The sequence below is a fragment of the Aethalodelphis obliquidens genome, unplaced genomic scaffold (assembly GCF_003676395.1).
Source record: "Aethalodelphis obliquidens isolate GAN/ISIS:26980383/991018 unplaced genomic scaffold, ASM367639v1 scaffold16, whole genome shotgun sequence".
Lineage (NCBI taxonomy): Eukaryota > Metazoa > Chordata > Mammalia > Artiodactyla > Delphinidae > Aethalodelphis > Aethalodelphis obliquidens.
The window spans coordinates 29,088,727-29,104,385 of record NW_020837960.1 but is presented as its reverse complement, the minus strand read 5'-3'; the positions used below and the strand labels follow the sequence as shown (position 1 = coordinate 29,104,385).

Here is a 15,659-nt window from a genome sequence, read left to right as displayed (position 1 = left end):
GAGAAGGCTCTCGCCTAATGGCTCAGTATCGCTCCCGGGCCTGTGCGAGGCGAGAGGGGCGCAGGCGTCGGCGGGGATTCAGAGCGGAAATGCATTTCACCTGTAATGGACTTGGCGCTTTTATGATACCCTGAGCTATATCCACAGAAGAAACACAACACACGACCTTGCTCGGTGGCGGGTACATGTACGTACATTACAATTAGCCAATCCAAAAATCCCCCTACCTTCTTCCCACCTAATAAGAACAATAACAAGCGGCTGTTCGGCCGTGGTTTCCTGGGTCACTTTTTTGGGCAGCCAGCCTCAGAAAATGCTCACTGTGAGGGTGGGGAGGCCTGGGTGGGACATCTCCAGCCCACACCCCCTCCCCCCCCCCGTGTTGTCGTGGTTCAGCCCGGGGTTCCCGGATTTTGCCAGCGCGCGCCGGGGGCGGATTTGCTTTCTGCTGAGTGCCTCTTTTCTTTCTGCAGGGCCGAGCAAAAATATTAAATGGGAGCAAATGAAGCATCGAAATGGAGACCAATTTACAGAAATGTGCAATTAGACGAGAAGTGCAAAGTAAACACTCTGGATCTGGGGGGAGGGGCGGGCGAGGCCGCAGCAGCGGAGGGGGAGGAGGGGGCTGCTGGTGCGCCCTAGTAGAGGGACCGCCGAGGAGGCGAGCGAGAGCAAGAGAAGAGAGAGAGGGGGAGGGGAAAGGTGGCCGATCTTTGTCCCAAGCGGTGCTGCCGCCCGCTCATAACCACGTCGCCAAGTCAACCCGCGGCGACTCGGCAGATTATCTCCGAGGGTCAACACGCCGCGGCCCGGCAACCCCCCTCCAGCCCTGCCCTCCTGATCGATGTGGTCGCTCGCGGCCGGTGATAGCGGGTCCTCCGCGGACGCCGCGAACAATGGACTCATTGACGCGGGCGCGGAGAGATTAGGTGCGCGGGTCCCACGGCCTTTCGCTCCCTGGCCCCCTCGGACTGCAGGTGGCCCTTTTCCCTGAAGAAATCGCCGGAACTACCCCCGCTGCCCGGCCGCTCTCAGCCTGCCCTTTGGCGAGAGCCGCGCTCCGACGATCCCCCGGAGCTGCGCGCGTCCCCACCATCGCGGGGACCACTCGGTGCCCAGCGCTCATCCCAACACAGATGTTGACACGGCACCAGCACCTCACAAGAGAAGGAATCTGTAGAGAAGTCCAGATTCCCAACTAGCTTTTGCTTTTTAATGAAAACGAGGCGTATTTCAGGGTAGCGCACTCAATCCGTATGCATTCGTATATTTCCACCACGAGGAAACATATTAAATCTACCTCGTAAAGGACTGGATGTAGTTTGCAGTTTAGGAAAGTCAGTGCAGTGATTTCCTCTTGGTGGTTCCTTGTGGTTCACGCTCCCTCTTGCCCAGGCTTTTCTGCAGTGGTGTCCAGTTTTTCTAAAACCCTCGTGGCGGTTCGAGGAATGTGGTCACTTCGGCAGGACGCCTAAGGCGAACCGGTCGGCGGCGTTGATCCTGCCTGGGTCCGAGGCTATGTGCCAACGCGACCCAGAGATAGTCCGTCTGCACCACTGGATCCGAAAAAGCATCTCTATTCAGTGAGGACCCCAGAGGGCCCAGAAGTTACCGAATCGGTGGGAGCCAAACACTGACATTGTCATAAAAACGCTGCGCTTTTCTTTCTTTTCTGAACGCTCCTCTCCCAGGCCTGCCTTGTTTCAGTCGGACGCGGGAATCGATGTTCTGCAGCTGACGGACTCCGGCCAGGTCTCGGGATCCGTGGGGAGCCATCTAGGATCTGGAAACCGGGGGCCAAGCCCCTGCCCCCGCCTCCGAGACACAAGAGGGGACGCTACTTCTTTTCCCCCTTGCCACTGTAGGAACCTGCATTCTGAGCTGGCCAAATGAACCCCAATTTCCCAAAATCAAAAATTAATAATGCCTTTCCGTTTTAAAAAATTTAGAAGCCACTGTGAATGCTTCTGAAGTTATAGTTTACACTCCAGAAATCCCCGGAGCACAGCCACAGGCAAAAACATACTGCGAATCCTGGATCTTTATGTGCCAGTTCACTGACATCACTCGTGGTTGTGTACAAGTTTCATAAATAAAATAGAACCAACTGCTTCCGACCTGTAGAGCTGGGGTCCGCAAAATATTCTGACCGTATTCCCTAACAATTTTTTAAAAGTCTGTGTACAACCGCAACAGATGTATATTTATAAATTATACCAATGAACTAATATGTATATTATCAAACGTACAAGGAAAATAGACTGTTTAACGTATGAGGAAAATATGTTTCCATAAGTGAACAGAAAGTCTAGTAATTTCATTCGTGCCCCACTTTGGCGAGTACTGCCAACTGCACATACAGGTGTAGTAAACTCGGCTGAAAGAGAAAACTGAAACGTTCAGGCGCTCGTGGGTACCTGGGCCCGGCTTCTTAAGGCAGCCAGCCAGGCCAATAATGGCCTCAGGCAGAGCCACGTGGGGCACAGCGGAGCCTATGGCGCGGCGGCCGCCCGCCCGTCCCGCCGGCACCGGGTCACCTCTCCGAGCGGTGCCGAGCTGTCAAAGCTGCAGGGGTGCCTCCGGGAGTGGGAGCGCCGCACAGCTCCAAGTCCTGGCTCCAGCCCCCTTCTCCCGGTCCCCAAGGCCGGGCGGCAGCCATGAATGGCGAGGAGCAGTACTACGCGGCCACGCAGCTGTACAAGGACCCTTGCGCGTTCCAGCGGGGCCCGGCGCCAGAGTTCAGCGCCAGCCCCCCTGCGTGCCTGTACATGGGCCGCCAGCCCCCGCCGCTGCCGCCGCCGCTGCCGCCGCCGCCGCCGCCGCCGCCTCCATTCCCGGGCGCCCTGAGCGCGCTGGAGCAGGGCAGCCCTCCGGACATCTCCCCGTACGAGGTGCCCCCGCTCGCCGACGACCCCGCGGTGGCGCACCTCCACCACCACCTCCCGGCTCAGCTCGCGCTCCCCCGCCCGCCGGCCGGGCCCTTCCCGGATGGAGCTGAGCCGGGCGCCCTGGAGGAGCCCTGCCGCGTCCAGCTGCCTTTCCCGTGGATGAAGTCTACCAAGGCTCACGCGTGGAAAGGCCAGTGGGCAGGTAAGCCTGGCTCCCGCCCGCTTTGTCCTCACCCGGTCTCCACCCGGCTGCCCCTACCTCCAAGCGCTTCCCAGGACTCTCTCCCAGTTTGCGTCCCCAGACCCTATGGATAACCTAGAGTCGGACTAAAGCATACAGGGAGCTAACCAGGCCATTTTGCAAAGAAGCGCTTTTCTGGTCCAACTTGGAGCGTCTTTCCCACTCAGCTCTCTTCCTGGCAGCCTAAAGTCCTTCCTTCCCTGTCTGCTGAACTCCAGGAGCCCGCGCTCTCCCTGCGAGCCTAGGCCTGGCCGAGCTCAAGGCCTCGTACCCTCCAATCCTCCCCCAGGTGGGGGTCCGCCCGCCCAGGACTCCCGGGAGGGCGCGCCGAGGGAGCCGAGCAGGGCTCTGGGATGCTCCCGGCCCGGCCGGAGCGCGCCTTCGGAGCCCCGGGCCCCTTCTCGCCTTGAGCACCGCCCCCAACCCCCGCGGGCGGCTCCAGTAAAGAAAGCCAGGCCGTCTCAGGGGCACTAAGTAGGTGCAGAAAAGCAGAGAAAGAAAGCCGTACCCAAGCGTGCAAGGTGTCCAGCGGCCGGGGCTGGGGGTCACCGCAGGGCCGAGGACTGGTCGCTCACCCTCGAAGCCGAGCAGCTGGGAGAGGCGTCTGCGATGCTCATTCACTTTTGAACCAACGGAAGTGTTTGACGGGCTCTCCCCGCGCTGCGTCCCTGCCAGTCAGTTCGAGGAAGGAGATGCCCTCCGGCACAGGCGAAACAGGGAGCCCCAGGCGCCGGCCTGTAACGGAAGGTCTTCCCGGCCCAGAGCCGGCGGCGAGTTCTGGCGCGGCCTGTGCGGCCGCCACACAATCTTATCGCTTCCGTGCCGAAGCCACTTCTAGTCACACCTGCACTGCAAATAGTGGACTTTTCTTTTCCTTCCAACTAACAGTCGGGAGTCAGGGGAAAGAGGCTGGAGGTGCCCGCGCCCCCCGCCCCGGGAATCCTCGGCCCCCGCCTGCCGAGTCTGGCTAGCCTGCCCAACTCTGCCCCTTGCGCAGCCAAGACGGGCTTGGGGAGATCCGGGCTCATCCCCGGGGCTCGCCTCTCCCCACTTTCTCGCGAAGGCTGTGTGGGGACCGGGCAGGTCCTGAGGCAGAACAGGGTCCAAACTCGGCCGCGATCTTCCCCACCGGTGGCGAAACCCCGCACGACCCTTCCTCAGCCCACGCGGCCGCGGCCAAAGGCCTCGGAGCCTTGGCAAATGCGGGATTCTTGGGAGGCGGGAGGACGGCGTCCCCGGGCCGTGGGCGCGGGACTCCCAGTCCGTAGTCTCCTGCCAGGAGCTGCCTCCCGCCCGGGCCCCCTTCCCACGGCGCGCTGGGGGCTGGGGGCGCGCATTTCTCGAATCCCCGGCCCTCCTCGCGGCCTCCCCAGGAAGAATGCGAGGGAGGACCCGAAAAAGCCTTTCTGCGGTGGGGTAACTTCCCACCTCCCGGGGGTGTTACAGCTGCTCGGGTGGAGCTTGGGCTCGGGCGGACCGAAAGAGACGGAAAGGAAAACCCGAAGGAAAATCGGCAGCCTTGCCGGGGCATGGGGTAGCTCTGGAAGGGTGACTTCCTCGGGCTGGAGGGTCGCGGTCGGAGGGGCCTTTGCCTGCGCCCTCTGACCCACTGCAGGCTCAGCCCGCCGGGGGCTGGGGGGCGGGAGGCGCCCTCCGGGCAGCTGCTTGCACGATGCTGCTGCAGCCAGGGCCGTCCTCCCCGGAAGCTCTGGAAGGAACCAAACTTCAAGGGTCTGGGAGCCCGCCTGCCCGCTCCTACTGGGGTTTCACACCCCTGGAGAGAAAGAAGTGACCAAAGGGCCTTTATACGTAGATCGGATATGCATACTACTAACAACAGGAACTTCCAAAACCCTCGCCCTAAGAAATGAACGGCGGCTGCCTTGCTGGCGGGCTTGCCCCTAAACGCCTCCCCCTGCGCCTTGGAGAACAGTGCAGGCTGGGGGTCCTGACGTCTTCCCAACAGCCTCCATCCTACGCCTTCACCCCCTGCCAACTCATCCTAGGCACAGCACCCCTGGGCTAGTGGGCCTTGCGCAGCCTCTCAGAGAGCTTTGGGGAGGCTGCCGAAAAAGGGCCAAAGCTCCGCGAGGTTGTGGGTTGAATTTACGAACTTCAGACGACCTTTTCAGACGTTCTTTTAAGGCTCCTTCGTTTCTCTCCCAAGCCAAGGAAGGCTTGGAAGTGTTCAGACTCCGAGAGACGCCCCCAGCAAGCAGGACTCTGCTGACTCGGACCGGAGCCTCTGCCTTGGCTTCTGGGCACCTCCTTTTGGCCTGGGGGGAAACCCCTGGTGGCTTGTATTCTAGAAACACACACACTAGCTTTTCAACTCTAGTTGCAGGAGAAATGTCACATACCTCTGCCCTACGTACACGCCGATTTAGGACTCTTCCCTGTGTTTCGCTGGAACTCACCGCCCCAGAGTCCACAGCCTGGGCGCAGTCGGCATGTCACCCAGAAAGGAAAAGATCAGGGCCTGGAGGCGCACGGCCACAAACACCGGGTGAGCGGTGCTAATCTACCAGGCCGGGCCTGGCTGTCGCTTCCGCACCACCCGGGCTCGGGGCTCCTCTACCCTGCCAGGCTCTCAGCTCCCCAGTGGGGGATCCGGCCCCGAGGCTCCCCTCCCTAGCCTCCCCTCCTGCCTTGGCCAGTATTTGGGGCCCAGGACACAGAGGCTGGGGTTGACCTTCTCCGGGGCTCAGAATGGTTTCTCCCTTCTCGTCCAGGGCAGGTGCCCAGCCGAGGTTAGAATGACAATTATAGAGAATTTACCAGTTCTTGAGTTGGGGCTGACTACAGTATAACTTGATAGAGAGATAATATATGGTCAGATATGACAATATATGTCATAACCTCGGGAATTTTATTAGCTCAAGGTTTTTCAAACTGAAGGTTGCACCCATTAGTCGGTCGTGAAATCCATTTACTGGGTTGAAACCTTGTTTTTAATGAAACAGTAAACAATAGGAGAAATTAGATAGCATCATAGGTGGTAAAGTTTGGTTTAAGGTCCTAAATTTTTTTGTGTGGCAGTTACACATATCAGTGTGTGAACTGGGTGATGATTTGAAATGTATTTGTTACTGTGGGTCGTCGTCAGAAAGGTTTTTTTTAAGTACTGTATTAAAGACATTTTTTTGCCTTGGTAGAATCCAGTCGGTTTAGGTATCTGTTATGTGCATTTTAATCAGCACCAACCCAAACAGCGGTTAAGTGAACCAACATTCTAGAACCACTCGTTGATAGAGCCACGGAGAGAACCTATGCAGCTTTGACCTCCAAGAAAAGGCAAACCGTACTAGGGAAGGGCTGCGTGCCCCAGACTGGGCTCTCGGATAGAGGGCCTGAGCTTGGTGGCCGGAGCGGCTGGGAAGGGGTCAGGGCTCCTAGGATTGGGGCAAAAGGGTTGGACTGCACGGGTGGGGACAGGCAGGAGAAGCCAGGGATCAGGGACCACATTCACGTGCTGTGTCGCCCGCAGGTGGTGCCTACGCAGCGGAGCCAGAGGAGAACAAGCGGACGCGCACCGCTTACACTCGCGCGCAGCTGCTGGAGCTGGAGAAGGAATTCCTGTTCAACAAATACATCTCCAGGCCGCGCCGGGTGGAGCTGGCCGTCATGCTGAACTTGACAGAGAGACACATCAAGATCTGGTTCCAAAACCGCCGAATGAAGTGGAAAAAGGAGGAGGACAAGAAGCGCAGCGGCGGGACCGTGGCCGCGGGCGGTAGGGACGCGGAGCCCGAGCAGGACTGCGCGGTGACCTCGGGCGAGGAGCTGCTGGCGCTGCCGCCCCCGCCGCCCCCCGGGGGTGCTGTGCCGCCCGCGGTCCCCGCCGCCGCCCGGGAGGGCCGCCTGCCGCCTGGCCTTAGCGCGTCGCCTCAGCCTTCCAGTGTGGCGCCTCTGCGACCGCAAGAATCTCGGTGAGAGATGGGGCTCCTCCCTGCCCGGTGGCATCGGCCACCCGCAAAGGAGGGAGGCGCGGACCCAGGACCCCGGGTGTGACCACTGGTCCAGGCCGTTCGCTGGGGCAGGAGCTGGGCGGCCCACCCCAGACTGGAGGGGAGAGCCCGGGCTGTGAGGCGCCTAGTGCCAACTGGGGCGCGGTGGGGAGACGTTGGCCCACCTTCTGGAAGAAGAGACGTTTTCTGAAATATCTGGGGCCTCTTTGGGTGATACTGTTGGACTGGCAACGTCTGTGCTGCCGTGCAGGTACCATCACTCCAGAACCGTGGACCTCTTTAGAGAAGCCGGCTCTTCAAAAGACAACAGAAACTGTACAAACTGGAACCGTCCCCAACACAGCAGGCAAACTGGATGGAGCGCCTCAACCTGCCCGGGGAACAGAGCCATTTTTACTCCAGCCTCTGCCTTAACCTTTAGAAATAACTGAAAGGAAACATCTGAAGTTTCAAAGACCTAGTGAAATCAATGCCCATGGAATAGAATAATTCCTCCTTCTCCTCTTCTTTTTTAATCCTTTTAGCAGAACCACATCCTTCACCAGTACACATCCTTCAGCCTCCACCTCTTTCCTCTGAAGAAAAGAATGTCTTGCAAACGTGGCTGGGCGGTGGCAGGGCTGGGGCACAGGGGCAGCGACAGCATCGCTGTACACCCCTTTGTGCCCAAACTCCCAGAGACGGCAAGGGGAGATGGGCCTGGAGCGAAGGTTTGGGGGAAGAAAGACGGCCCCTGATCAATCACTACACTGAAGATATCTGGAGCTTTCTATTCCAGATGGGGATCTGGTTCCTGATCTCAGGGCAGGGAAGACTGTGTGGGGACAATCAGGGTGGCCTGACCCACCTTGGAAACTATCCACAGGGTATGACTTCCTCATCCTTAGAGATGATGAAAATGTATGTGGTTGGAGAATTTCAGGCAAGATGGTTATTTTTATTTAAAGTTTTAAAATTACCTAACAGTTCTTTGCAAACAGGTCTGTGGTTTCCAGGTCAGTTGCTTGTTTCAGGGTCTGGGCCTCGTGTTCAGATGATGTTTGTGGAAAACGTTTAATAAATACAGATAACGTGGAAGGAAAAGAAAATTGATTCCGCTTTCTTTGTGTCAAACCCTTCTTGCAGTGCAATGATTCCAATTCATTTAAAAAATTAAAGCAGCATTTTTTTTTTTTTTTTTGGCACTAACCAGGGAAAACCCGGTTAGGCACCACGTTTGGGTTTTAGGTTGGGAAAGCGTATCAGCAGGTGGATTTTCAGGTGTTTTGTTTTGTTTCATTGTAAATTTAGGAGTCACTTCTGAAAATGAGTTAATTTCTTAGGCAGTAGAGCCCATAGGCATGGGGTTTCGGAGTGTGGCGGGCTGTCGATGAATAAGTGCAGAGCCAGAGATGCCACCCGGCCCCGCACCGAGGGGGACAGAGAAACGCCCAAAGCGGCCGTCCAGGCGAGGCGTTTTTCGGGGGCTCCTCCGAAGGAAGTGTTGCTCTGGATGAGTTTCCACCCCTGGAGCCTGAGGGCCAAGAGAGTCTTGTGTTAGGGGAACACAGGCCCCGACGTAGTGGGCTTCCAACCTCCGGGCCACCCTGCTCCTCCCCGTGGCCCTTGGACGGGCAGCACAGCCCCAGTGCACGCCTGAAGGCGCCTCCCCAGCGTTTCCACCGGTTCCGAGATAACGGCTCACTCCCAAGAGTCGCCGCTATTATTTTCGTTTGCAAAGAGATGCAGGGTTTGTTTTTGCTTTGTTGGTAGTTTTTGTTTCTGCTTTTTCGGTTTTATTGTAATTGTTTTTTTGTGCGTGTGCGGTTTTCTTGAGAGAGAGAGAGAAGTCGAGTCATAACGCCCCTCCGAATAAAAGAAGGTTCTGTGGATCAGAAAGGAGAACTTCCTCATCAGTGAGACGTCTCACAGGCCGTGAGCCCCTGCAGCCTCTCCACACCCGCCTGGGCTCTGGAGTCTAGCAAGACTACATTCAGACCTCGGGTCCCTCAAATACCAGCCGTGACCCTGATAAAATTACTCCACTTCCCCCTGCCTGGCTTTTCTCATCCGTAAAGTGAAAGCGGATACCACCTCATAGAGTTGCGAGGTTTAAACCAAAGAATACATGTAAAGCGCTGAATTCAGTATCTAGAAAGTAGTTATCCCTCCACAAATACTGGTTGTTTTACTATCATCATCATTTTCGGAAGCAGCTGGGGAATCGCAGCTGCAGAGACTTCCCGAGTCTCCTGCAGCCCCTCTCCTTTGACAAACCTCTTGTTCATATAACCACTGATCTTTACTGAGCGCGTCCTAGTTTTAACGCCGCCCTTCCTCATAAATAGACTGCCCACAGCATCCTTCACCAGGAGAGCCTGTCCTCATCTGACACCAGGGAAGCTGATGCTGTGGGGTGGAGGGAGGACCTACCTGCTGGAGCTCGGCCGCCCGGTTGGTGGAGGTGCGGAGGCTTGTCCTCTGAGGCCAAGGAGGTCTTCAGGGCTCCACGCGGAAGCCGCCGCCCTCTCCGAGGCTCCGGGCCCAACCGCGCGCCGCGGCCTCTCCGCTGGGGGTTCCAGGGTTCGCCAAGCCGAGGAGAAGAGGCGCGGGCCGCCCGGGGCCGGGCTCGGCGGCGGAGGGCGCGGTCTGACTCCGGCCGGCGTGCGGCTCTGCCGCTCTGCTGGGCTGGGGCTCCGGCCGCCGGGGCTGGTGCCTCCGCGCAGAAGAGGCCCGGCTTTCGGTCCCCCCAACCCTTAACTACGCGGGCCCTGGAACAAACCCCTGAATTCTGTGTTTGCCCTTCCATAAAATGGGCTTAGCACAAGGACGAAATGAGATGATGTCCTTCAAGTTTATTACCGGGCCTGGCGCACAGTCGCCAGGGCACGTGGTGGCGGCGGCGAAGTGTAGTTGCCATTAGAGGCCGGTCTCCCAGGGAGACCCAGGGAGACCAAGGGAGGCGGCGGAGAGCGGAGCCCGGCTCGCCAGATGCGCCCGGAAGACAGGAAGGAGGGCGACCGAGCTCGGGCCGGAGCCACGCGGGGCCTCACCCGAAGCGGGACGGAGCGCGTAGTCCCGACCCCTCCGGCCACTGGGTCCAGGTCAGGCCCCACCGGGCGACCCGCGTGCGGCTGGACGTGCGCGTCTCCGAGTCTGAGCGGCCACCCTCGGCCGACGGGGCGCTGGGGCGCTCGGACCTGCCAGCCGAGCCCACGCACGCGGCCCAGACTCTCGCGTGAGGAGTCCTGAACAGTGAGACCTCCCTGGAGCCCGAAACAAATCAGCCAGCCCGGCCTCTTTCGACCGCGATACCCACCTCCGCTGTGGGGCTGCCAGCCTCCCTCTGCTCCTCAGGCACGGCGCGCTCCTCGCCCTCAGTGAACAGACGCACACCGCGAACACCCGGGAAAGCGGCCTCGGCGCGGAGGGAGATGGGGTTTCGGCCAACGCAGAGCGCAGCCGCTGCGAGCGCGCGTCGGCCCGAGCGCCGCAGCATCCGCGGCTCGCCGTCCGCGGCTCGCCGTCCGCGGCTCGCCGTCCGCGCCTCCACGTCCGCCACTCGCCGAAGGGCATCCCCGCTGGACCATGAACCCCACCGTTCCTCCCGGAATCTTCCATCCGCGGTGAGGTACGATCGTGGAGCGCCGCCGGGCGCCGATGGCGCGCGCAGACCAGGCGGCTGTAGCACTGTCCGGGCTCAGCCCACGACTGTAGTCCCGGGCTCCGGAAGATCCCGCGCGGGCGCCGCAAGATCCCGCGCGGGCTCCGCGCCACACACACACACATCCAACACCAGGAGCCACGGGGAGCCGGCGCCGGGGTCGAGGACCCGGGCCTCCTCGTGCACAGCGTCGGGTCGCATGGTATGGTGTCCGCAACAGTGCCCGACAGAGTCCGCCTTTCTTTCGCGATAAAGTCCTTCCTGTAGTTTTGCTTACGGTTACTCAAAGACGTTCTCACCTTAAAAGCCAAACTCATACCACGCAATAACAACATCTGAGTTGGTGGTGATTTCAGGTCCTGCCTATTGTTTTCAACGGGTTTGGCATCTGCAATTCACTTGCCCCTTTCGATCCGGGACTGGCGCCAGAATGCATCCAGCAAGGTTTACTGGGCTCTTGCTCTCTGTGCCGACACGTCTGGAAGCCGCACTTGCCTGGTCGTCCCAATCGGAGATTGGACTGATTATCGGTGAATTGATCAGAGTCCATAGGAGTCACTCAGGTTCCCCAAATTTCTCCTTTTGAACCACAAAGGCTGCTTTGATTTCTCAGATTAATCTTGGCCCTGCGTCCAGGGCCGTCCCTCTCTCCACATCCTCTCCTTCAACTAGTTCCGTTCAATGCATTTAAGTTTGAATGAAATCTAAGTATGGCATTGCCCTTTCAAGTCGGTGAAGTCTGCCTGTTCTTCCATTCCCATTCTCTTCCTCCTTCTCTTTCTCCCCAGATCTGGGTTTCTATGTAGGTGTGGGTGTGTCTTAGGGTGAGTCTATCTTCGTGTGTCTGGTTTTGTTTGTTGGCCTGTATGCATTTGTGTGCATGTGTTTAGGGTATGTCTTATGTGGACTGCAGTGGTGACAATGATCAGGGTGTAGGTAGGAACCACGGACACCTTACTATATACTCTTTTTATTTCCCCGCCCAGCGCAGCCATCTCCCAAGGGCCTGATGACATTGCTGCTGACAAAAACTGTCCACTCAGGTAACTGTCTCAATTCTCTGTGTTGACACAGTGTTTGCAGGCAGGAAAAGCTGTCTTTAGAAGAACACAAGTTGGAACTTTGGTAGAAGCTGGCTGATTGCTGAAGTATTGCACGATTGCATAAGGAATTAAAATTGTTTTTCTAAGAAAAAAGTTCACAACTGAGGTCTTTCATACTTCAACAGCATCACCTAGAAACCCTCCTGAAAATCAAGTACTTAGAAGGGTCAGAAGAGGGAAGTTCTGGGTTAACACTAGATCAAATTTTACTCACAGCCATTCTGACAAGCTAGATGGGGGAGCAATAAACGTAATGGGAAGCCGAGGCAGGGCAACAGGAAGCAGAAAGGCTTCCCTGAAAAAGAACTGGGAGTGACGGAGCCACTCAGCTGGCAGCCAGCCTTCAGGAAATTGCTACATGTGGACAGCTTGTAGCAGCTTGTGGACAGCTGTGGGGAAAGGATCTGCGAGTGACTGGGAGTAGGAAGAAGAGGTGAAGCTCTACAAATAGTAGCTACCGGTAGCTGTTTAGAGAGTGAAGGTGACAGATACAGGTCTTTTAGGCTACCTAGTGATTACCTGCCAATGCCAGGTTCCCATATTAAAGTATGCTACATTTATATATCATGAGATAGAATGGACAATAAAATTTTATTCCTTTTTAACTAAAATTATTTTTCTCTATAAGTGAAATGCTATGGCTTTTGAAAGCATAGATAGCTCTAGCCTTAAGCAATATTTTATAATTCACTTTCAAGTTGAATTGTTTAGTCTTTCCCTAAACACAGAACATATAAACACCTTAAATATTTGCTGTTTCATCAGCATACAGTCAAGATTCTTGTCTGCATTATAGAATACACTGAACTCTCACATCTAGTCATCATTACACATACAAAATTGTGAGTGTTTTTGCTGTAATTTGTATCATTTGAATAAATTCTAATATTTTCCTGAATTCTCAATTAGTCTTATGTCCAAGGTAATGAGAATTTGAAAAATCATTTCTCCTACTTATACATGCTCTAAAAAATTCAGAAGTTTCACACATCTGGATATGTCTGGATATACTGCCAATTTGAAATTGCTATATTACCTGGAACTATTTCCACTTCAGTAGTTCTAGAAACACAATAAAATGTACAAAATAATCTCCAAGATTTAAAAACAAATTGAAAATACTGTACAATTGAATTTATTGCAATAAATAAATGCAAGGTTTATTTTAATTTAATGTTGAAAGTCTAATTTTCTCGACCAGAAGTACAGATTATTTCTCCTCTAGATGAGGAGACACACAAACACGCAGACTCTGTAAAGCACAAGCCAACTTTCATGTCGCCTGTTGTCCTGAGATCCAGTGGAGAAGAGAGGGGAGGATCGCTGGACAAATACAGAAATTAACAGTGCTGGCTCTCAGTGCTCTGGGAAGGGTTTAACGTCCCCTTCTGCATCCACTATTTATGGCTCTTCTGAACAAGGGCAAATAACTTAATCCCTCTGAGTCTGTCCACTCGCCTGTGAATTACCGGTAATGCGATCTCATGTGATTGAGTGAGGGTTAAATACAATCATGTATGTAAGAGCGCATACACGGGTGGGTGGGGCGGTTCCTCCAGAAACTGAGGTCTTTCTCATCTCGCTAGAGCAAGGACAGCACTTCGCGCAGAAGACCTCAGAGCTGACAACAAGTGACACAAAATGAATGTGTGCCCTTTTGTCTGGGTCCTCAGATCCTCCCTCTGATGGGCGGTAGCTAGGTATTGTCCTGGATCTTCACAAGAGAGTGTCTGGGCTGAAAAACCACATTGGTGCTGACCAAGCAGGAGCAAAAATAAACTACTAACTCTGTCAAATAAAGAGGCAAAAACAGTCATGCTGAAGTTACAGTTCAGACAGCACTGATGCCCCAATTCAACTAGCCTTATATGAAAGGTATACATGTTTGAACTAATTTAGGGATTGTCTGTTGACCAAAGATAGAAAGTCTCTTTACAAAGTGGAATTTGTTTAGGGGTCCATAGGCTCCCCAAAATAGGTGAATGTCCCAGACCTCCTTAATAAGTCATTTCCTTAGATGTTACTGTGTGGATAGGTTTGGCTGTGACTACTGGAAACCCCAAATAGCAGAGGCTGAAGAGTGAAGTTAATTTCTCTCCTACACAGAAGTCTGGAGGCAGGTGATTCAGGACTGGAATATTGCTTCAGAATTGCCTGGGGCCCAGGTTACTTTGACTTCCCTTTCTGCTACCCCTAAATTAGCCCCTCATTTCACGGTCCCATAGGGCACTCCAGCTATGACACCCACTTTCTAAGCAGCAGGAGGGAAGAAACAAAGGAAGAAGGGTAGGCCCCTATGATGGGTGGAATATTGATCCCTGAAAGATGTCCACCTCGTAATCCCTTGAACCTGTGGGTATGTTCTGTTATAGGACAAAAATGACTTTACAGATGTAGTTAAGTTGGGGACCTTAACTTAACTTAATCCTGGATTATCTGGTGGGCCCAATCTAATCATACAAATCCTTAAGAGCAGAAAACTTTCTCCAGCTGGAATCCAAGAGCTCAGCAGAAGGAAAAGTCAGAGAGATTCTGTGTGTGAGAGGATTCCAGGTGCCATTACTGGCTCTGGGATGCAGGACCCACGTGTCAGGACTGGAGAGAGCCTCCAGGAGCTAAGGGATGCCTCCAGGTGACAGTTGGCAAGGAAATGGTGACCTCAGTCCTACAACCACAGGACCTGGATTCTGCCAGCAACCCAAGTTCTTCCCAGAGCCTCCCTAGCAGAGCTCAGCTGGCCAGCAACTTGATTTTGACCTTGTGAAACCCAGAGCAGGTAAACCTGCTGAGCCAAAGGGGGGCTCTTGACCTGCAGAAACTGAGCGAGCATACATTTTTGTTATTCTGTGCTGCTGTGTAGGAATTTGTCTTTGCAGCAATAGAAAATGAATACCATCCCCTTTTCTTGAATGACACTTCAAGGAAGTGACACCACACCTGCTTACACTTCATGAACAGTACTTAGTTACATGAAAACTCATGGCTGGGTGGCAGGTTGGAAAGTGTAGTCTTTATTCTGGATGGTCATTTGTCTAATTAAAAATGGGAGGGGTTTCTTTTTCTTTTTTAATTTAAAAAGGGACTTCCCTGGTAGCGCAGTGATTAAGACTCTGAGCTTCCAACGCAGGGGGCCGGGGTTCAATCCCTGGTCGGGGAACTAGATCCCACATGCATACTGCAACTAAGAGTTCACATGCCACAACTAAGGAGCCAGCAAGCCGCAACTAAGGAAGCCCACAAGCCACAACTAAGGATCCCAAGTGCCACTACTAAGGAGCTGGCAAGCCGCAATTAAGGAGCCCGCGAGCTGCAACTAAGACCTGGTGCAACCAAATAAATAAATAAAATATTTTTTAAAAAACACCATTCTTTAAAAATTGTTTTTTAATTAAAAAAATAAATAAATGGATGCAAAAATCTTCAACAAAATACTAGCAAACAGAATCCAACAGCACATTAAAAGGATCATACACCATGATCAAGTGGGGTTTATCCCTGGAATGCAAGAATTCTTCAGTATATGCAAATCAATCAATGTGATAAACCATATTAACAAATTGAAGGAGAAAAACCATATGATCATCTCAATAGATGCAGAAAAAGCTTTTGACAAAATTCAACACCAATTTATGATAAAACCCTCCATTCATGAAAGTAGGCATAGAGGGAACTTACCTCAGCATAACAAAGGCCATATATAATGAACCCACAGCCAACATCATTCTCAATGGCAAAAAACTGAAACCATTTCCACTAAGATCAGGAACAAGACAAGGTTGCCCACTCTCACCACTGTTATTCAAAATAGTTTTGGAA

At 54.3% G+C, this 15,659-nt stretch overlaps 1 protein-coding gene across 1 annotated transcript; it reads left to right on the top strand.

Annotated features, from left to right (window-relative positions):
* The first annotated feature begins 2,487 nt into the window (after positions 1–2,487).
* PDX1 (pancreatic and duodenal homeobox 1) lies at positions 2,488–7,640 on the top strand. Its single transcript, XM_027116789.1, has 2 exons — positions 2,488–3,090; positions 6,617–7,640. Exons 1-2 carry the CDS (start codon positions 2,658–2,660, stop codon positions 7,060–7,062), a joined length of 879 nt encoding a protein of 292 aa, XP_026972590.1. The 5' UTR covers positions 2,488–2,657; the 3' UTR covers positions 7,063–7,640.
* The last annotated feature ends 8,019 nt before the right edge of the window (positions 7,641–15,659 follow it).